At 41.6% G+C, this 23162-nt stretch overlaps 1 protein-coding gene across 2 annotated transcripts in view; it reads left to right on the top strand.

Annotated features, from left to right (window-relative positions):
* The window catches only part of tmem266 (transmembrane protein 266), a 158407-nt gene that overhangs the window by 113598 nt on the left and 21647 nt on the right, over positions 1-23162 (top strand). For both annotated transcript variants that reach the window (XM_072552960.1, XM_072552959.1), the window contains 3 exons: positions 2257-2395; positions 16121-16236; positions 17901-18093. In XM_072552960.1, the coding sequence (XP_072409061.1) occupies positions 2257-2395; positions 16121-16236; positions 17901-18093 (448 nt within the window). The remainder of the gene's footprint in view (positions 1-2256; positions 2396-16120; positions 16237-17900; positions 18094-23162) is intronic.

The raw sequence follows: 23162 nt of genomic DNA, 5'->3' as shown, positions 1-23162 counted from the left end.
ATGTTTCCAAGAAGGAGTTAGATATAGTCCTTATGGTTAAAGTGATTAAGGGGTAGGGGGATAAAGCAGGAACAGAGGACTTCATCATATTGAATGACAGAGTTGGCTGAAAGGGCTGAATGTCTTACTCATGTGCCTAACTTTTATGTTTCCATATTTCTGTATATCTCCAACCCCTATCAACTGACTATGTAATTTATTATGGATCAGACCATTATCCCCCAAAAATATAGGAAGGAATTGCCTTGGACCTAACTTCTATATTTATTTAAAGGCAAGTATAAGGTGCTATGTTCCAGATGTAATTCAACTGGTCCATCACTAGGTTTAAGCAAAACACACTTTATTCCTACAAAACAGTTAAAGTACAAACAAAATGAACTGACAGAACTTTTGAAATGCTTAACAAGATAATGTATCATTAAAGTACTAAATATCAATTGTTCCTTGATCCAATGGGCTGAGAAGTGGCAGATGGAATTTAACTTAGATAAATGTGAAGTGTTGCATTTTGGTAAGGCAAGTCAGGGCAGGACTTATTCACTTAATGGTGGGGCCCTAGGGTGTGTTGCTGAACAAAGAGACCTTTAGGGTGCAGGTTCATAGTTCATTGAAGGTGGAATTGCAGGTAGACGGGGTAGTAAAGAAGGTGTTTGGTACGCTTGCCTTTATTGGTCAGTACATTGAGTATAGAATGTAATACTGCAGCTCTACAGGACATTGGTAGGCCACTTTTGGAACACTGTATTCAATTTTGGCCTTCTTGCTGTAGGAAAGATATTAAACTTGAAAGGGATCAGAAAAGATTTACAAGAATGTTGTTGAGGTGGAGGATTTGAGCTCTCGGTAAAGGGTGAATAAGCTGAGGCTAATTTCCCTGGAGTACTGGAAGCTGAGGTTAGGTGAGTCCAAAACTAGACAGCATAGGTTTAAGGTGAGAGGGGAAAGATTTAAAAGAGACCACCTGTTCACACAGAGGGTAGTGCGTGTATGGACTGAGCTGCCAACTGTGATGGAGGCTGGTACAATTACAACATTTAAAAGGCATCTGGATGGGTATATGACCTATGAAAGGTTTAGGGGGGCATGGTGACTCAGTGGCTAGCATTGCTGTCTAACAGCGCCAGGGTGTCTGGTTCGATCCCACCCCTGGGAAACTGTCTGTGTGGAGTTTGCACATTCTCTCCATGCCAGTGTGGGTTTTCTCTGAATGTGCTGATTTCCTCCCACTGTCACAAAGATGTGCAGGTTAGAGGATTTGGCTGTGCTAAATTGCCCATAGTGTTCAGGGATGTGTAGGTTAGGTGCATTAGTCAGGGGAAATGTGGAGTCATAGGGTAGGGAAATGGGCCAGAGCGGGATACTCTTCAAAGGGTCGATGTGGACTTGTCAGGCCAAATAGCCTGTTTCCACACTGTAGGGATTCTATGAAGTGGGCCAAGTGTTGCAAAATGGGACTAGATTAATTCAGGATATCTGATCAGCATGGACAAGTTGGACCGAAGGGTCTGTTTCCGTGCCATGCAACTCTATGACTGTATGTTTCAATATAGGCAGCATCTCATAAACACACCCCTGGCAAGGCAATTTCGCAAACCAGTTTTATCCTCATGTGCTTATTGTTTTCCAATTCAACCAAAAGAACAAAAAAAAAGTCTGCCTGTTTTATCACTAAGAGGAAAAACATCTGTCTAAGTCTTCACCAGCAGCACAGAGAGAGAGAGAGAGAGAGAGAGCTTTATTGGTTAACTCCAACAGCCAGCTAACATTATCAAAATCAAACTGAAAGCAAAGCCCAAAGACCCTTGGTTCTCTGTGAACCTGACCCTGACCACTCCTGTGTCTTTTGTTTAACTTGTAAAAAAAACCCGGGGATAACTCAAAAGCTGTTATCAACTGTCTGTCAAAAGGAGATTTTCAGCACCACTGTGATAATATCTCTTTGCAAGAGAAACAGGACAGAACACATCTCTCTTAAAGGCCCAGTACCATCACAAAGTGTGTCTCAAGTCAGGGTGCAATTGAATATGTGCAAATAGATTGCAGTGACCATTTTGTGTTCGGAACACACATCGTCCATATCCAAAAAGGAAAAATATGAAGTGTTATGGGGTGAAGGCCAGACAATGGCACTAAGCAAACAGTTCATTTGAAAAGCCGGTGTAGTCATGATGGACTGAATGGCTTCCTTTAGTGCTATAGCAATTCTCTGATACTGTAATGTCTGATTCCCTGTGGGCATTTTGCACATTGCAGGTGTTTGATGGTGCAGTCATCGTCCTGTCATTGGCTCCCATGGTGGCCTCGACTGTAGCAAATGGACCCAGCAGCCCATGGGATGCCATCAGCCTAATCATCACCCTTCGTATTTGGAAGGTCAAACGCATCATTGACGGTGAGTGGGTGGCACTAATGGTAACGTTGTGGGTCAATTGGATTTTATTGACAATATACTTTTTCTCTGTTACCTCGGCAGTGAATGGGAAACGTCTCTGCAGCATCACTGAAAAATACCTTGTGTTCATATAAACACTTCACAATCACATTGCCTGTGTCTTGAATCAGGAACGTTCAGAGAATTTTAAAAAACACAATGTTTTTTTCACTCATCTTCTAACCATCCAGCTCGATGCATGATACATGCAATAATAGAGCATTTACTAATCACAATCTCAGCCTCATTCATTGGCTCACAGGCATGGAATGCAGTAAATGCCCATAGAGTCTTAATTCCAAGGACAGCTGCATTACTTTTTTATCCCAATACATTTGTTCTCAGGATATGACCCTCACTAGCAAGGCCAAAATTTCAATAATTTCTCGCCAACCTGTTCAGAGCTTTTATCACACACCTTTGGAGCAGGTTGGACATGAACCTGGGCCTCCCAGCTCAGAGGTAAGGGCACAACCACTGCATCACAAGAGCCCTCCAAGGCCAACATTTATTGGCTGTCTGTAATTACCCTCTGTGTGATTCATTTGGCAATTTCAGAGGACAATTAACAGCCAACCATGTTTCTGTGGGTATGTGCTAACATGTTAGCCAGACTAGGTAAGGATGGCAGATTTCCTTCCATAAAGGACACTTATAGGCCAAATGGGTTTTTACAGCAATGTGGTAGTTTCATGGATGTAACGAATGAGAGCAGCCGCTTAGCCCAGATTTATCAATTCATTTAATTTAAATAGCACCAAATGCCATGTTTGGATTTGAACTCAGACTCACAAATATTGATCCAGACCTCTGGATTACTGGTAATCATTAACATTGACTCTGTATACGATGCTTTAGATTGCTATTGGCTGGAGGCAATTAATGGAACATCTGGGGTTACATCAGAAAACATTTCTTCATACAAAGGAAATTTCAAATGGCAAAGGTACTGCTGAGGATGCTTTAGTGTCATGGTTACATCAGTAGACCAGCTAGCTAAAGTCCCCTGCTAATGGTCTGGGGATGCTGGTTCAAATCCCAGCAGGACAGCTGGTGGAATTTTAAATCAATTAATAAAATCTGCAATTGAAAGTTAGTCCAGTGGCCCATGAACTGTATTTATTATTATAAGACTCACCTGGTTCACAAATGTTCTATAGGAAAGGAAATCTGCCTTTCATGTCCTCCATGTGACTCCAGACCAACAGCAAAATAGTTAACTCTTAATTGCCTCTGAAATGGAGTTAGTAACCCACTCAGTTCATGGGCAATTGAGGGGGGGGGGGTGCAAATGTTGGTACCATTAGTGACACCCATATCCCATGAAAGCATAAGAAAAGCTTCTTTCTGCACTGTAGGGATTCTATAATTCTGTAATACTATGAAATACTACATCTAGAAGCCAATTAAAAATATCAAAGCTGAAATTGATTGATTTTTGCTGAGTAACGATTTTGAGAGTTGGAGAAAAATGGTGGGCGGATGGATTAGGAAATAATTCAGCTGTGATGGAATTGAATAGTAGATCTCCTCCCATTCCTATGAAGTGTGACATGAGGACGGGCTCATGTAAAACAGTGATGTCCCTGCACTGGAAGAAGCCGACACAGTGGGGCAGGAATTTACAAATGCATTTAGGAGTGGCCACGGTCCCCCAAACACACATACACACGCACACACAAAATAGCCTAGTGGTATTATCAGTGGACTGTTAATCCAGGGACCCAGGTAATGGGGTGGCATGGTGGCTCAGTGGTTAGCACTGCTGCCTCACGGTACCCAGGACGCGGGTTCGATTCCCACCTCTGTGCGGAGTTTGCACATTCTCCCCGTGTCTGTGTGGGTTTCCTCCAGGTGCTCTGGTTTTCTCCCACAATCCAAAGCTGTGCATGCCAGCTGAATTGCCTGTAGTGTTAGGTGCCTTAGTCAGGGGTAAGTATGGGGAAAGGTCTGGGTGGATAAATCTGTGGAGGGTCAGTGTGGAGTTGTTGGGATGAAGGGCCTATTTCGATATTGTCGGGAATCTAATCTAATGTAGTGGGACAGAGGCTCGAACCCCACCATGGCAGATGGTGGTATTTGAATTCAATAAGTATCTGGAATTAAGAATCTAATGACTACTGTAAATCCATTGCCAATTGTTGGACAAACCCATCTCATTCACTAACATCCTTTAAGGAAGGAAACTGCCATCCTGACTTGGTCTGGCCTACGTGTGACTCCAGACCCATAGCAATGTAGTTGACCAATTAGGGATGGGCAATAAATGCTGCCTAGCCAGGGATGCCCTCATCCTGTTACATAACAAAGGAAAAAAAACACGCACACTGTGACAGCATGCCTTGGATTGGCAACATAACATCATCGCACCAGTCTCCCAAATTACAAAAGGCAAGTGGGCACTGGAATCAGGATGCCATCTGCCACACGGCTGACAGCCTAGTGGTATTGTCACAGGGTTTTTAATCTAGAGACCCAGGTAATGTTCTGAGGACAGTGATTCAAATCCTGCCATGTCATTGTCCTGAGGGTGAAGGCTGTTTCTTCTGCCCTATTATTATGCTCTCAAACCTCTTCATGTCAGCTGCTTGAAAAATGCAGTGGGCAACATATTATCAACAACCTTGATAACTGTTAGTTGGCAATTTCAATTTTTAAATTCATTCACAGGATGTGAGTATCACAGACTAAGGTAGCACTTGCAACCCACCCCTATGTGGGGATTCCCAGAGTGCAGTTAAGATATAAATAGAAAGCAGGAGACAACAGCTTCGCTTCACTTGGAGGTCGCCACTGATGATGTTACCTAGCCAGGTAATGAAACATCTGGATATCAAACCTACAGCTCAGCGAGCAAACCTACACCCTAAGGCTAAACTAATTTGAATCTAACTTTAAAAATCTGTTATTAAGAATCTAATGAGGACCATTTTCAATTGTTGGGGAAAACCCATCAGGTTCACCAGTGTCCTTTAGGGAAGGAAACCACCATCCTTTCCTGGTCTGGCCTACATGTAACTCCAGACCCACAGCAATGTGGGTGACTCTTAACTGCCCTCTGGGAATCCCCACATAGGGATGGGTTGCAAGTGCTACCTTAGTCTGTGATACTCACATCCTGTGAATGAATTTAAAAATTGAAATTGCCAACAAACAGTTATCAAGGTTGTTGATAATATGTTGCCCACTGCATTTTTCAAGCAGCTGACATGAAGAGGTTTGAGAGCATAATAATAGGGCAGAAGAAACAGCCTTCACCCTCAGGACAATGACTGGATTCTGTTCGTTGTTCTGTTATGGGATGTGGGTATCATTGGCTGACAGTTGTTTTCCATACCAAATATCTCCTGAACAAAATGGCTGGCTGGGGCTATTTCAGAGGATGGTTAGACATCAACTATGTTGCTGTGGGTCTGGAGTCACGTATAACCAGACTGGGTAAGGATGGCAGATTTCCTTCCTTGAAGCACATCAATGAATAAGATGGGATTTTACAGAAATCAACACAAGTTTCATGGCCACCATCAGTGGGACAAACTTTCAATTCCAGGTTTCAATAGGTGAATAGAAATTCCACCAGCCACTGCAGTGAGATTTGATCCCATGCACCCCAGAACATCAGCTTGATGTCTACAATACTAGTCCAATAGCATTATCATGATACTACTGTCTGTCTGACAATTGACCCTGTTGACTTGAGTGTATCAGTGCAGCTATGGAATTGATTTTCATAAGAAAAGAGCAAATTAGCAAACAGAAAAATCCTTTCCCTTGGCTGCTTGCAGCAGACATGAACCTGGCTACAGTCAGTGAGTACATCTGTCCACTGAAATGCTAAGTTTAGCTCAATTTCAAAAATAGTCTGCAACTATTCCATTCTGCAAACTAAGAACTCATTCCAGAATTAAACAAATGAAGGAAGTGCAGTGACAACAAAATATATTGGGCAGATGTGGCTTTTATCCAGTTTCAATTAAGTGGCAGATTTTCGATATTAAAATTAACTAGCTGTGTGTTTTTGGACTGGGGAATCAATTCAACCCGTACAGTTCTTCATTTTTACACTCAGTAATAGTTGCTGTTCTAATTGTGTTCCTGCAAAGAAACATCAGCAATCTACAAGGAGCACTTGATAATGGTTAGATGGGGACCTTACTTTTCACGAATTAGAGATACTGACTGTTGCAGTTATGTGATCCCACAGCACTGACACCTCATCCAGGAGCAAGCTATCGAAATGTGTGCCTTCACAGTTGAGTGATGGCAGGCTGCTCCGCTGCAAAAGGCATCACCAGGAGGCCCAAAGCCTGTCCTCCTCCACTGCCCACTCTCATATGTTTGCTGGGTGACAGTCACAACAACAACTTACATTTAAGTAGCACCTCCCATGCAGTGAAATGTCCCCAGGACTGAATAAAAGCCAAGATATGACACCCGTCCACAAGTGGACATGTTAGTTCAATGGCTAAGATGTTTGTAAAAGAGGTGCATTTTAAGGATAGTCTTAAAAACAGAAGTGAGGCAGTGAGCTCATGAGGTGTAGAGACAGAATTAGGGAGTTTACGGTCTTAGAAACTGAAGACATGACCATGAAGAGGTTAATACCTGTATTAGGAATTCGCAAGAGGCCAAATAAGGAGAGTGCACATATCTTGCAAAGTTGTTGGGCAAAAGAATATTAGAGTGAAGGGAGGGGCAAGGCCATAGAAGGAATTAAAAACAAAGAGAAGAATTTTAAAATCAGGACTTTGTTTGACCAGGAGTCATTGTAGTTCAGCAAGGACATGGCAGTGAGGGAAAAAGGTCATGTTGCCTGTTAAAACACAGGCAGCAGAATGTTAGATCACCCCAGGATTATAGAGGGTAGAACAGAGAAGACCAGCCAGGAGTGTTTCAGAATAATCAAGGAGCAACAGAATCTTAAATGGTAGCTTCAGCATCAGTTAAGCAGCTACAGGGGTGAACAGTTTTACACAGGTGCAAATAGGAGACCTCAGTGATGGCACAAATATGAGATCAGAAACTTGTGGAAGACCTAAACGTGGCATCAAGATTGCAAACAGGCTAAAGGTATAAATAGAAAGCAGGAGACAACAGCTTCGCTTCACTTGGAGGTCACCACTGATGATGTTACCTAGCCAGGTAATGAAGCGTCTGGATATCAAACCTACAGCTCAGTGAGCAAACCTACACCCTAAGGCTAAACTAACCTTAGACTGTTGCTAGGGAGAGGGATTGTTAGGGACAGAGTTAGGAGCAGGAACCAAAAACAATGTCTTCAGTTTCTTAATTGGATGGAACTGCAGAGCCACAACTATTGTTCATCTTTTCTGCCCTTCATCAGCCAGTGGAACTGGGACCTACTCTACACAGCAACTAGTATCCCACACAGCTAGCCAGAGCGCAAACCTCCTGGTCTATCTGCTGTCAGTCAGGACCCAGTGGATATCACCACTCTCTGCCCATGAAGTTTGCAGCCTTAGGTTCCACTGCAGATTCAAAATCAAGGCTGACACTAACAGAGCACTGCTGAGGGAGGACTGTGGTGTTATAAAGTTATAAAGGTGTACAGCACAGAAACAGACCCTTCTTTTGGATAAGACATTAAATCGAGATCCAATCTGCTTCTCCAAGATCCATTGGTGCTTCTTGAGCAAGAGTGAGGGATTTCTGACCAGTGTGTACCCTTCCACCAACACCAATTTCACAAAAGAATTCCAAATTATCTGTTCATTCTTGTCTGTGGGTACTTGCTGTGTGCAAATTGGCTGCTGTCTTCTCTACGTTAAAGTAATGACCACCACTTCAAGTGCAGTTTATAAGTTGTGAAGAGTTTTGAGATTCCCTCTTGCCAAGGACCATCCAGGCTGGAGAGGAAACACCCACAAATGTGACAATCATCTTGAGTTTGTCTGATGGTGTTGGCTAAGTACAAACAGTGAAGGGAATATGTGAGAAACCGAGCATTCCACAAGATTACCTTATCAAACAGCCCCATCTCCAACAGGGAATGTCACTCTACGCAGACTGGATAAAGAAATGAAGATTGAAATGCAAGTTTTTTTTATGGCAGTTTCTCCCCTCTTCCCCACCCAGCTTTACTGATTGTTGTAGATGTAGAGAGAGACTAACAAAGGTAAGTTCTTCCACTCTTTCTGAATCAGAAATATCCTCCTCTGATTCCTTTGATTGCATTAATGCAGATTATGCTGCATTCCAATTGCAAACTGTTTTCCCAAACTGTTCATCAGCAGAACTGATATTTATGAGCACATGTTTGCTAATCAGCATTTGGAGCTGTTCATTAGGAGCAAGTGGAATATCATTAACATTTACTGTGTGGTTTATGAGTCTAGCTTAAGGGGTAATCAATGTGGATGACAAACTTATTTTTTTTTAAAGTCTAATTTAAAATTTAACAATCAACCTTTACAGAGAAACAGTCAGTGTGGAGGGGCCATGTGGGTGCAAACTATTTCAAAGACAGCCACCCTAATCAACTGCAAAGAATGCTCAGTTGTTACTGTATATAGAAAAGTATAAGCGCTTTAGAAGCCAATAAGTCTCTCAAACCCATTTCACCATTAAATTAAATCAAAGTTGATCCACATCTTAACTCCATCTACCCACTTTCATTCCTAGCTCCTTAATATACTTCCCCTCTACCACTCTCATCAATTGAACATCCTCCCCATCTTGAAAAGTTATTTTTGTTGGGGGCGGGATGGAAGATTTGTTCTTCCTTTTTTTGTGAAGAATATTTTCTTGCAGCATTCTTGAACAGTCTAGCTCAAATTCTACTTTTATGCCCTTTTGTCCTACACCCCTCCAACCAGAAGAAATAATTTATTTCCATCTACCCACCATGATGTATACTGACCTAAAGCTTGTGTTCAAATATCTGGACTAGGATTTGAACCTATCATTGCACCTTGGGGGTGTCTACACCTCGTGGACTGCCGCAGTTCAAGAAGGCAGCTCTTGAGGGCCATTCCAGGATGGCTGCTACATACCCATATCCATGGAAAAAAATTAAAAGAGGTGGGAATCATAGAATCTCTACTGTGTGGAAGCAGGCCATTCAGCCCAACGAGTCCACGCCAACCCTCCAAAGAGCATCCCACCTAGACATCCCCCCCCCCCCCCATTTCCCATGACAAAGCCACCTAACCTGCACACTATGAGCAATTTAGCATGTCTGATCCACCTAAACTGAAGATCTTTGTGACTGTGGGAGGAAACTGGAGCACCCAGAGGGAACCTGTGCAGACACGGGGATAATGTGCAAACTCCACACAAACACCTGAGAATGGAAACGAACCGTGGTCCCTGGTTTTGTGAGCCATCATGCCGTCCTTAAGAGTGTGAGTGAGTGTTAGCCAGTTAAAGGAGAGGGGAAGAAAAGAACAAGTAAGAGGAAGCTGTGACCCGAGAATTATCCTTTGCCTACTTTGCTGGGGCTGTGGGTCCACGTCGCTTTGCTGGGTGGATTGTGTAACTCCGCGGGCATAATACATTTGAAGACCCATTGAAAATCTCATTGTTGTGGATGATTGAGCTCAGAATGGTGCTATCCGTGGTGCTGAATTGTGTAAGTGAAATGTATCGCCCAATCGCTGGTGCTGACATTGACAAATACCATTTCCAGTCCTGGTAAATACAAGGCACGCAACACACCTAAAAATATCTTGCTGGAATCCTCTCACTGCAGCCCAGCCTCTCCTACTTTGAAACGCAAATCCTGCAGTGTCTCTCCCTTCATTCTATAGATAGTCACCGCTGTTGTTGAATACAATGAAGACGGTGCCAGTCATCGAGTCATAGAGTCATACAACGTGGAAACAGACCCTGCGGTCTTCGGTCCAACCAGTTCACGTCGAACATAATCCCAAACTAAACTAGTCCCATCTGCCTGCTCCTTTTCCTCAAAACCATTTATAGTCAAAAACTTCTCTCAGTGTCTTTCAACTGTTGTAACTGTTCCCGCACCCACCGCTTCCTCCGGAAGTTCATTCCACAAGCGAACCACCCTCTGTGTAAAACATTTGCCTCTTATGTCTGTTTTTAAACCTCTCTTCTCTCACCTTAAAAATATACCCCCTAGTCTTGAAATCTCCCCACCTAGGGAAAAGATACCTGCAATTAACTCTGAAATGCTCAGGTGTTAAACAGAGCTCCTTTGTTCCACAGCAGAAACAGAAATAGCTGAAGAAACTCAGCAGGTCTGGCAATATCTGTGGACAGAAAACAGAATCAACGTTTCGTGTCCAATGATCTTTCTTTACTTCTTCTCCAGTAATTTCTGATTTTGTTTCAGATTTCCAGAATCCGCAGTTCTTTTTTAATTTCTTTCTCCTTTGTCAGGGGACGGGAGTGGGAGGGAAAGGAGATCAAAAGCCGAGTAGAATCCAATTTCATTACCCTATACACTTGTATTAAAGTAGAGAATTTGAGATGAAATCTTCAATCAAAGTGAGTGGGGCAGGGGGTGGTGGCTATTGACGTTTACATGGCGTACTTCAGAAAGGGTTGAAATCCATGTCGGGTCTTTGGACCTGCCGATAATGACGAGAACCACTGGTCGCTGTCCATGGTCCTGCATTCAGCAGGGAGCTGCTGCCTCGGGCTGTTTACTGGTATGTCTAATATTTAAATGAAAAAACAGCAAATGTGAAAAAGACTCAGAAGATCGACCGCCCACCATCACCACCACCAACAACTCTGCTCCCAAAACTAGCACAGGGTATATGAGAAATGGAGACTTTTCGAACCAAAGTCCAAAGGCCAACTCATACGTAAGATCGACTCTCACTTGTATTATACGGTAGCCTCTTTGCTGATCGAAATTAGTGGGAAATCATCAAAATTATTGATTCTGATTCATAACTTTTATGGAAAACTTGCATTTATGTAGCACCCTTCACAACCCCAGGATGTCCCAAAGCATCTTACAGCGAATAAAGAATTTTCGAAGCGTGGCTACTGTTATAACGAAGCAAATGCGACAGCTAAAGTGTGCATAGCAAGTTCCCACAAACCATCCCCGAGACAATGAACAGATAGTCTGTAAAAGAAAATAAACATTAATTGGTGTACTGACTTGAAGGGCAGACTATTTGAATTGTTTATATTTCAGATATTTCCAAACAATGCATTTAAGAACGGTTTGCCTGGTTTGTCCCAAATCAGACAGAAACATTCCTATTCCTGTACTTTGCAATGTGTCATGGACAGGAAACACTGCTTTGGTGAAAATTAAACTAGAATGTTAAAAGGGGGAAGCCTGAGGTACCGACATCGAAACTGTTCCTGGTTATGTTATTGTCTGTGAGTCTATACCTTGTGAGGCACATTGGCTGTGAAAGACCTCAAACTTCTCTCATGAGTTCCAAAATTACTTCTCCAGAAACATGGATAGAACCACAGGAAAGAGGAGTCAGGTAGGTACATCAATCTATTACTCACCCCCGTCCTCCAGCACCAACCATCTGACCGTATCCAGTCTAGACTGTGTGGCCAAGCCATACTAGACACTACAGTAGGTCCAATCGAATTAATTGAATTGCAAAGAGCATCCAGGACAGAGCAACTCACTTGATTGGCACAACATCCACAAACTTGCACTAATCCACCACCGACTATAGGTAGCAGCAGCATGTACCATCTACAAGATGCACTGCAGAAATTCTCCAACATTCCTCAGACAGCACCTTCCAACCCGATGCTGACTGTATAGTTCCCAAAGGGCTTCATGGTAACTAACAGCCCAGGACATCCTGATTTGATCAACCCTTTCTTATCCATTGTCAAAGTTTCACAATAGAACAACAGGATGGACTTTGGAACCTTCCAACTCATTAAAAGCAGCTTAAACCATCTATACTAAAACAGGATTGGGGTGTGATGTTTTGAAGTCATTAGAGAATCTCAGGGAAAAATAGGTGGCTCATGCATCTAGCTCTACTTAGCTTGAATTTAAATGCTAATTGTAGGTAAGGCAACTAGCAATTTATTACTTAGTACAACAGCCAGGGGCGCACAAGTGCCCACAACTCAACCCAACATCATTCACATTGAACTAAAAATGCTCAGTAAGTCTGGCGGCATCTGTGGAGAGAAATCAGAATTAACATTTCGCGCCTAGTGACCCTTCCTCAGATGTAGCCAGACCTCTTGAACTTTACCAGCAATTTCTGGTTTAGTTTCTGATTTCCAGCGTCTGCAGTTCATTCAGTCTTTATTTTAAAAAAATCACACAACACCAGGTTATAGGCCAACAGGTTTATTTGGAAGCACTAGCTTTCGGAGCGCTGCTCCTTCATCAAGTGGTTGTGGAGGTTAAGATCATCAATAGTTCATTTTGTCATTCATGTTGATCCTTTGAGTCCTTGTATTCTGGCCCCCTCTGGTGGCAGAGTTCATGAATGGTATGCCTGCCACTCATTTTACAGGGACTCAAACCAGCAACTCAATTGCTTGGAATTTCTTCTCTGCAGACTGAATTCCTTCAGTCCATATTTGGTGCTAGCAGTAAGGAATGTGAACAAAAATAAAGGGTTACTGGCCCACAGAAGTCTTTATCCTGCACCTGTGTAGTTCGAATGTTGTGAATGATTCAACCTCTACTATTCCACTGAGAAGTGTTCCAATATTCATTCTGAATATTAAAGTTAGGTCTTCCGGACTGACTATAAAGCTTCAAAATGCAGAACACTCTTGTATTATTGAAGCAGTTTTCTGCTTTCAATTATTAATAGATGGCTGAAAGCTCAATTAAACTTATTAACACTTCTATTTTTTGGCACCCTGAGGGACCGCGGGCAATAAGTCTCTAACAGTAGTTCTGGTCTATGCAATCTCTTTTGCTTGAGGTCCTCTTTAAATATACTTTACCAGGTCTTCTTTGGTCAGATCCATTGTCTATTCCCATCTGAGAGTGTCCATTTGAATGCCAATGTGGCAGAGTGTACATCCAGGAGATGAAGTTCGTGTCCTTTCAGTCTCAGTCAACTTTCCCTCACAGTGTCCTGTAGGCACCTCCAACCAATCCTGTGTAGCTCTTCTTCAATAGTGACATCCTCATTCCAAATGATTTACAGGATTTAAGCCCCAGGTTGAAGAGGATTCATACAGGACTCAAAACATCAATTCTGCTTCTCTGCCCACAGTCACTGTCTGACCTGCTGAGTTTCTCCAGGTTTCAATGTTTTGTTTATCTCTGATGTGGAGGTACCAGTGTTGGACTGGGGTGAACAAAGTTAAAACGATTGTTCAATACATCACATCAGTTGTATGACACTTTGATCTTTTACTATAAATTCTGTGTCCTATGATCCTACCCCACTAGCTGTCTGACATAGAAGCAGCTTGTACATCCAAATAAATCTGTTGGACTATAACCTGTGTGATTTTTAACTTTGTTCATCTCTGACTGCCTTTGAGAAAGTAAGGAGAAGCAGACATTTGAGCCATTGCAGTTTATAGGGTGTAGGTGCACCCACAGTGATGTTAGGGTAGGAGTTTGAGGATTGTAGCGATGATGAAAGAACATCAATGTATTGCCAAGACAGGCTTGTGTGAAGCTCGGAAAGGCATGTGGAGGCATGTCTTTGCACATGCAGCCCTTATTCTTCCAGTTGGTAGAAGCCTATGGTGCAGTTCACCCTCTGGTCAATTCTTTGATGTGATCATTTTTTATGGAGAAGTGTAAGTTCAGAGTGGCAACAACCAAGAATGAAAAATGTAGGAGGCAAAAAACATAAGTGAAGAAGTTGAATTTTGGTGATTCCAAGTTTGAGTTTCTGAAGTCTGAGGAATTGGAGACTGAGGGAGTGACGAGAGTGCCTCTTTTGGCAAAGGAAGAGATGAGACAATAAGCCACTGTGGATTGCAAGGTTCTAGGCTCTATTCCAGGGTTTCAGCACATTCAATGCAGTAATGAATGAGCTAGGAACTGGCTTTCTGATGAGATGTCAAACCAAAGGCCTCTCTTTGGGTAGATATAACATTTTTTAGAATAGTGCAGTTTTGAAGAAGAAGAGATGACTGGTACCCAAGTCAATGTTTGTCCCTCAGTCAAAAAGAAACACTTATCTGGTCACTACCATATTGCTATTTGTAGAAGTTTACTTTGTGCAAACTGACTGAGGTGTTTCCTACAATACAACAGTGACTATACTTCAGCAAAGGACTTCATTAGCTGTAAAGTATTTTGAGTAGTCCAGTGCTTGTAAAGAATGCTTTATAAATGCAAGCCTTTTTTTTTGCAAAAGCAGATAGATTGTGGAAAATGCTCTCTGTTGTATTCATAGGCAAGTAAGACTGAAAGTGGAAAGTTCAAAGAACTGTTATGTACCAACAAAATAGAAAAATAGTTAAGAGAGCCTGTTATTATAAAATATTCAGAGATGAGAGGCATAATCTATTAAATGCTAGATACTTTCTCTAACAGCCATTGAGCCCAAGTTTACAACACTTGAGAAATACCAGATCCTGTGTAAAATTGCCCCCTGATTCAAGTCTGCTTCTCCAATTCATTTTTTTAGTGAATCGTTGAGCAGTTGAACTCTTTCCCCCAAATCTTCAATCCATTAGGACCCATGTTCAGCACTAACTAGTTTCGATTTATACCTTAGCAGTTTCCTGTGCTATGTGTGGTCTTGGTGGAGGCTTGATGGATATTGTGGGTTCATGATTTGGTCATGGATGAACAATCCAAGAGGTGAAGAGTTTAAATCCGACGGTGGCAAGCTAGAAAATCGGTCATTGATAGCTGCCATCAAATTAAGTGATTGTAAAAGGGCACTGGGTAAATGATCAACTGCACTGAACCCCTTCAGGGGAAGGGATCTTTCATTAAACATGGTCTGTGTACAGCTCCAGACTACATGAAATGAGGCCCTATTTTTGTCCTCTGCAGTCCAATATCAATGATAGGATGATCTAAGCCAAGAAGAGGTCACTCAGCTCATCATGCTAGGACCAGAAGGAGCTTTCTATTAAAATCCCACTCCCCATCTCTGTCCCAAGAGCCAAGCAATTTTCTCCCCTTTATGTTTATATTAATTTTATGTTTGACAGCTAGTATTGCGTTAAAAATATACCATCCTATCAGGCAGAGAATTCCAAATCAATACAGACGTCAGGACAAAATTATATCCCCTAATCTCCCTCTCTGCTTCTGTTTTAAACATATTAAGTCTGTGTTCTCTGTTTATTAACAGCCCCCTGTTATTGGGAAACAGTTTCTTGTTATTTATTGCATCAAAATCCTTCATTAATTTGGAAAATTTCTATTAAATCTTCCTGCCAAACTACACATACTCAAAGGCAGGAGCCTGTCCTCTGCAGGATAAAGGAAGATGCTAAGGTATTGTGTCTTATTAAATGAAACAAAAGCACGGGGGAGCAATAGTTCCATGGTGTTTTCTCCATGGCAACAACTTGACCAATCAGAACTGCCTTGTCAACCAGTCAGCACTCTTTCCTCATGTAGTATATATTGGTGTTCCCTCTGTAATTTGGCATTCTTGCATCTGTCCTGATGAGTGCAAGACAGAAAGCTTCAACATCATATCTGCAGCAATAATAAAAAGAAGCTCACCTGCGTTGAGTAGTCTGATGATCTGTATCATTTCCTCAGTCTGTAATCTGGCTTTGATAAGCCTATGGCTGTCACTCTTTCAGCTTACGTCCTGCCAGTTAAGGTGGAGATGGAGATGGTCGTCCAACAGTACGAGAAGGCCAAACAGGTCAGAGAGGAACAACTTGAACGACTCACACAAATTTGTCAGGAACAAGCTGTAAGTATGATCACAACAGAGAGCCAGTGTTTAGAAAGCACATTTTACAATCCAAGACATCCCAAAGTGTTTTACAGTCAATTATGTACTTTTAAGAGTGTGTAATCATTGTTGTAATCTAGGAACAAAGGGGAAGAAAATGTTTAAGAAATTTTTGATGGTGGTACCTTTGGATGTGTGAGTTATGATGGGCTGAATGGCCTTTATCACACACATCAATTTTGGTGACACCAAAGCAAAGATTAGAATTAAAATTTTATGAGCCTGAATCTTTTGTGGGTACAACAAGCAAGTATTACAGCCACACTGGAAAGAAAGAACTGCTTTATTATTGAGGATAAATCTTTAAAAATCAGCTTAAATATTATAAAGTACATTATAAAAATATAAATCCCTCTGATAATTTTGATCGAGTTCATCAGCTTGGTGCAGTGGCTGTACTATTATTTCCAGACAGCAGAGGGCAGTGAATTCACACCAATCTTTTGAACACTGCAATCTTTTGAAATCTGAACAATGTCTCCACCCTCCATGGAGTTTACCTTTTGAGTTCTGCATGATTTGCATCCAAATACAGTGTGGAATTTGATGATGTGTTCAATGCACACAGAAATTTATTACTTTATAACTCTAAACTCAGAGACAATTCTTTCCCTCAACCTTAACCCCTGGAACTTAACCAACTAAAATAGCACTTCTCCCACTCAAAGTGCTATGCCAATACTTATTGTTTAATCAACATCACTAAAAAAGATGAAGTGGTCATGTTCTCATTGCTATATGTGGTAACTTTTGTTCAGTGATTGCTGTGTTTCCTATGTTAGAATAGCGCTGACAGTTCAGAAGTACAGAAGTGAATGCAAGGAAATCTGATATGCCCCAGGGTCAGGAAAGGTGCTATATAAATGCAAGTATTTATTTTCTTTCCGATCTGCTATTACCCCAGATAAATGTTGCCCCACCCACTATCTGGGTGCTCTTTGTCACAATCACTCCACTGCAATATCACATGATAATCTTCCAGTCACTGTTTCAGGATCACTCTTTCCTGCCTGCTGTGTTTGAGGGTTCAATTGTCTGTGTTCAATTTGTGAGTTTGCTCACGGATCCAGGCTCACTGTGTTTGATTGTTGATTCTGGGTGTTGACTCAGAGCAAACAGATAGTTAACAGTCACCACAGAAATCAGAACTGGGATAAACATTAACTGAGACCCTTTTTGTGATTGGAGAGAGATTTTAAAAACATTTGATTTTCACTTAGAAACTGGAGTCATCCTTGTGTTTTTCTGAGGAAAATCAAATATTAAAATGTACTAAATTCCCAACCTTCCAAAGTCTCTGAAAAATATATCCAGTGGAAAGCTTCTATATAAATGTGAGGTTTTTAGTAAAGATAAACTCACTATAGCTGTACCAGATGATAGGGCTGCTCTTTCATTAGAGACAAATAACTGATGGGTTTAACCTGACGGTCGCCAAGACACAGGCAAGGGAAGAGGTTGAGAAGGAAAGTCCTTCATGGTAACTTCAGTTGGTGGGGGAACTGAACCCATGCTATTAGTATAATTGCAAGCTAGCCAATTGAGTTAACCAAGCCCCCACTGCTCTGATGGTAATAAATATCTCATGATAACACACCTCTGCATTTGTATCCAATGTATAGTTTGAAATCAGACAGCTAAGGGCCCACCTAGCACAGCAGGACCTGGATCTCGCTGCTGAAAGGGAGGCTGCTATGGAAATGCACCACGTCTGGAACAAGCAGAGCAGCAAGTTTCAAGTAGTCGATGGCTCAACCGCTGGAGTGTCTGATGATGAGTGTCCTGACAGCATCATTGATCCACGCCAAACACAAAGTAAGGAAACTGGCAAGTGTCTGTTTGCACAATCCTGCCCGTTTGGAAATGTAAATCTTACTAAACTAAGCAGACAGCTATAATCCCATCAAGGTTGAAATTTGGAGTGCAGCAGAGGTGAGATATGGGTGTCACTGGCAGGGCCAGTGTTTATTGCCCATCACTAGTTGTCCTTGCAATGGTGGTGAAGAGCTGCCTTCTTGAACCACTGGAGTTCATGCAGTTTAAGAGGCAATTTAGACGGACTCAGGAACAGGCAGGAAATAGAGAGATAGGGACCATTTGCAGACAGATGGGGTTAGTTTAGAATGTTATCATGGTCAGCACAGACATGGTAGGCTGAATGTCCTGTTCTTGTGCTGCAATGCGCTATGTTCTTTGTTCTATGTAGGTAGACCCACAATGCCATTAGGTAGGAATTCTAGGATTTTTATCCTGTGACACTGAAGCAATGAAGATGTATTTCCAATTCAAGATGGTGAGGGGCTAGGAGGGGAACTTGCAGGCAGTAGTATTCCCATGTATCTGCTGCCCTTGTCCTTATAGATGGGAGTGGTCCTGGGTACGGAAGGCGCAGTCTAAGTATCTTTGTTGAACTGCTACAGAGTGTCAGTGGTGGAGGGAGTGAATGTTTAGTGGATGTGGTGCTGAGATGAAGCAGGGCATAGCAAGAAATTCTCTTGCCTGCAATCCTAAAGTTTTAAAACCTCAGCCTGGACTTTAGGAGTCTGGAGATTGTGGACTGAAGGAAAGACCTAGGCACCTGAAACTGGTTTCATTGTCACCATTGAAGGCAAAGCAACAGAGGTTCACTGGACTTCTTTCTATGACATCAGGCCTGTCCTATGAAGTGTGAAATAAACTGGGCCCGTATTCTGTCGAGTTTTGAAGAATGAGAGGTGATCTCATTGAAATCTGCAAATACTTAAAGGGGGAGACAGTTAGATGCAGTTAAGACATTTCCTCTGGTTGTTGTATCTAGAACCAGGGGACACAATGTAAAGAAAAGGTGATACCATTTAGGTCCCAAGATGAGAAGAAATTATTTTTATTCAGACAGCTGTGAACCTATGGAATTCTCTGGCACAGAGGGTTGTGGTGGTTCAGTTGTTGAGTATGTTTGAGGTAGAGATTGATAGATTTCTGTTCCATGGACCTGCTGAGTCTATCCAGCATTTTCATTTTAGATTTCTAAGCTCCGCAGTATTTTGCTTCAGTTTGAGTAGCAAATATCTTTTATATCCAACAAGTTAATGGTTAGCACTGCTGCCTCACATTATCAGGGACCTGGGTCCAATTCCAACATCATGTCTGAGTGATTTTCCTCTGAGTGTTCTGGTTTCCTCCACAGTCCAAAGATGTGTTGGCTAGGTGGATTGGCCATGGGAAATTGCTCACAGTGTCCAGGGATATGTTGGTTAGGTGTATTGGCCATGCTAAATTGCTCACAGTGTCCAGGGATGTGTTGGTTAGGTGGATTGGCCATGTTACATTGCTCACAGTGTCCAGGGATGTGTTGGTTAGGTGGATTGGCCATGTTACATTGCTCACAGTGTCCAGGGATGTGTTGGTTAGGTGGATTGGCCATGTTACATTGCTCACAGTGTCCAGGGATGTGTTACCTAGGTGGATTAGCTGTGGGGAATGCAGGGTTATAGGGTTGGGTCTGGGTGGGATGCTCAGTAGAGAAGCAGTATGGGCTGAATGGCCTGTTTCCCCACTATAGGGATTATAGGTTTCAAGTCTTGGCATGGGTTTTGACCCAAAATTGCAAGTTCAGAAACAAGGGTACGACTACTGAGCTATGTAATGGAAAATTAACAAATTTAACATTCACTGTGAATTGTGAAAGAGAATGCTTTTCTAAACTTAATACTGAACTTTGCTGAATTCTGCAATTGAGAAGACAGCTTGTCTTTGTGTGAACTTTGTAAACATTCAGCTTGACCTTGACCTTGTGACTGTTGAATTCAGCAAAAAGCTAAGGGAAAACATAAGAAGTTATGTACACGACAAGGGACTGAGAAAATAACAACTTAAGTTTGCCCAGTCTTTGCCCTTGAGAGCGTGATAAGAATGGTATAAGAAGAGTATGTGAATTATGCTCAGGGCCCCTTACATGAGGCATCTGGCCGAATGTATTGGGTCGGTTCTGCAGAATCTGAATAAAGCTCTTTTCTTTGCTCTTGCTAACAATTGAGTTGAATCAATTTAATTTCCATGACAGCTACAATAGTGATCTTACAGCTTACTTGTATTTTATAGTTCTGAGCCTTTTCCTTTGTATAAAGTTTCAATATTACAGCTCATTGGGAGTATTGCAATACAACAGTCCAACTTGTCCTTAGAAACATTGCAGAGCAACTGGGGAACTTGCAGGCAGTAGTATTCCCATGTATCTGCTGCCCTTGTCCTTATAGATGGTAGTGGTCCTGGGTGTGGCAGGCGCGGTCTAAGTATCTTTGTTAAACTGCTATAGAGTGTCAGTGGTGGAGGGAGTGGATGTTTGTGGTTGTGGTGCTGAGATGCAACAGGGCATAGCAAGAAATTCTCTTGCCTGCAATCTTAAATAATCTCTGATCATAACCATCAAAGGAAATATTACACATAATCTCAGCACCAAGAATATTACAATACTTCTTGTCACAGGAGTTAAAAGGATTTATTCTATTATTATAGATATTGCAATCTGTTTCCCACAAGCAGCATCAAGGTCTATCTCACAATTAGAATTGCTACAATTCGGTGTTGCTCATATTGACTCTGTTTTTCTCTCCACAGATGCAGCCAGACCTTCTGAGTTTCTCCAGCACTTTGTTTTTATTTCAGATTTCCTGCTTTTATTCAAAAGCACGGTTTTTGAGTGTGCTGAAGCAGATCTTTTATTAATCTAAAAGCTGAATTAAAACCATGAATCTGTCATTAAACACTATAAACATGAATCCAGAACTGATACCTAGATAACCATTGCCTAATGATTGTGATTATCACACAAACTACAGTCCAACTATTCATTAACTGAACAGCTAAAAACTATGGACAGTGGGTTCGAGAATTTCCTTGTACAGACCTTACTGTGTTTCAGATGTACCTACTATTTTAGTGTTGGGAGCTCTGCAGATGGGCCCTGAAACTGCATTGAAACTTAACACAATTGCAGTTATCCATTTGAGTCAATAAACCTCTTACTTCAGGACCTTGGACAGCAAATAATATTCTGCGTCATGCTGTAGCTAGTTACTTGAATGCCCAGAGTCAGTGCCATCCACTGTATATAACTTACTGTTCTAAGCATGCAACAAATCAATGACCGTTGTCAGTAGAAACTGTGGAGAGTCTGGCTTTAAACTGCATTTAAATAGGCAGCAATAGATTGTGAGTGACTCGTTTGTAAGACCACATTAAAAGTACTCTAAATGAATACAAATCATTGTTATTTTATTCAGGTTACTATTCCCCAGCTTTCACTTCTCTCATTCTCAGAGATCTTATCTATTTTCCAAAAATGCTCTACCAAACATTTCAATCCCAGACTCTGTTTAATAACCTCACACTTCACCCACAAAACATTTAATGTACACTGGACTGGCATTTTGATAATTTCATGAGCTTGATTAAAGATGTTAATTTTCTTTATTCTGCCTTGGAATGTGAGTGTCACTAGCAAGGTTAGCATTTGTTTCCCATCTGTCATTGCCTTTGAACTAAGTAACTTGCTGGACCATTTCAAAGGGCAGTTAAGAGTGAACTACAGTCATGTATACACCAAGACAGGTAAGGATGGCAAATTTCCCGATTTAATGACAATCGTTCATAGTTGTCTTGTCACCATCATATGGTGATCTTTCAATAAATCAATTCTTTTAAGGAATAAAATTCCACCAGTTGGTGGTGGTGGTATATTGGGATTTGAACACACCCTGCAGGGAATTGAATAGCACCTCTGGGTTGCTCATCCAATAACATTACTGTTAAGCCACCATGAGGGGGCACCACTTTAGGACAAATAAAAGAAGAATTTCTTACTTTCAGAGAGCTGTACAACTTTGGAATACCACCACAGAAGGCAGTGAAGGTGGGATCATTGTATATTTTTAAGAAGCTGGATAGACTCTTGTTAGACAGAGGAATCAAACGTTATCAGATATAGATGGGAATGTGGAAATAAAAGTACAAGCAGATTAACCATAAGTTTATTAAATGATGAAGCAAGCTCCAGGGTTTGAATGGACTACTGCTTCATACATTCCTTCACTAATTGCCAAGTTAAATGTTGTGAATGTAGTTGACAAGTTGGATGCGATAATCTGAGGACTGCACTGTATTCACAATCCAGTCTGTCTGGCGCAGTATAAAGAACATGCTTTTTATTGTAGCCCTTCTATTAATAAGATAGCCCTGAAGAATATATAGTGTTAATACCTCACTTATGGTTTTCTGAAATAAATACTTGGATTCAAAATAGTTACTAACAACATCCCAAAGGGGATTGACAAAGGAGAGAAGGTGTTTCCCCTTGTGGGCATGAGAATGAGAGGTCACAGTTTTAGACTAAGGGGTGGAAAATTTAAAACAAAGATGTAGAGGAATTACTACTCACAGTGTATCTGTGGAATTCACTCCTCCAGAGTGCAATGGATTCCAGGACACCGAAAAAGTTTGAGGAGGTAGATTTTTCATTAGTCATGGGTTGAAGAGTTCTGGGGAGTGAGCAGGAAAGTGGAGTTGAGGCTGATAAGATCACACATGATTGTATTAAATGGTAGAGCAGGCTCGAGGGGCTGAATGGCCTACTCCAACTCCTAGTTTTTTGCTAACAACAGTCGACTATGGTTTAAAGGCTTGAAATTTGGTTCCAATGTCTATCTTGAATGAAATGCTATGGTAGAGAGAGAGAGAGAGGCTTTTCTTGTTGAGTTTAGTGAAATTCTGCCAAGAAGTCAGACAGCATGTAAACAATGAATCCTGGATGAGTGGAATGTGAAATCTTTTTACACTGAGTATCTAGTGTAATTCCAGCCTTTCCCATGTATCCACATCAAGTCCTGAGGAAAGGCCCCAGGCTACAC

Source organism: Chiloscyllium punctatum, chromosome 33, assembly GCF_047496795.1.
Source record: "Chiloscyllium punctatum isolate Juve2018m chromosome 33, sChiPun1.3, whole genome shotgun sequence".
NCBI classification, from domain to species: domain Eukaryota; kingdom Metazoa; phylum Chordata; class Chondrichthyes; order Orectolobiformes; family Hemiscylliidae; genus Chiloscyllium; species Chiloscyllium punctatum.
The sequence above is the reverse complement of the archived record's forward strand: the minus strand, read 5'-3'. Positions and strand labels throughout refer to the sequence as shown.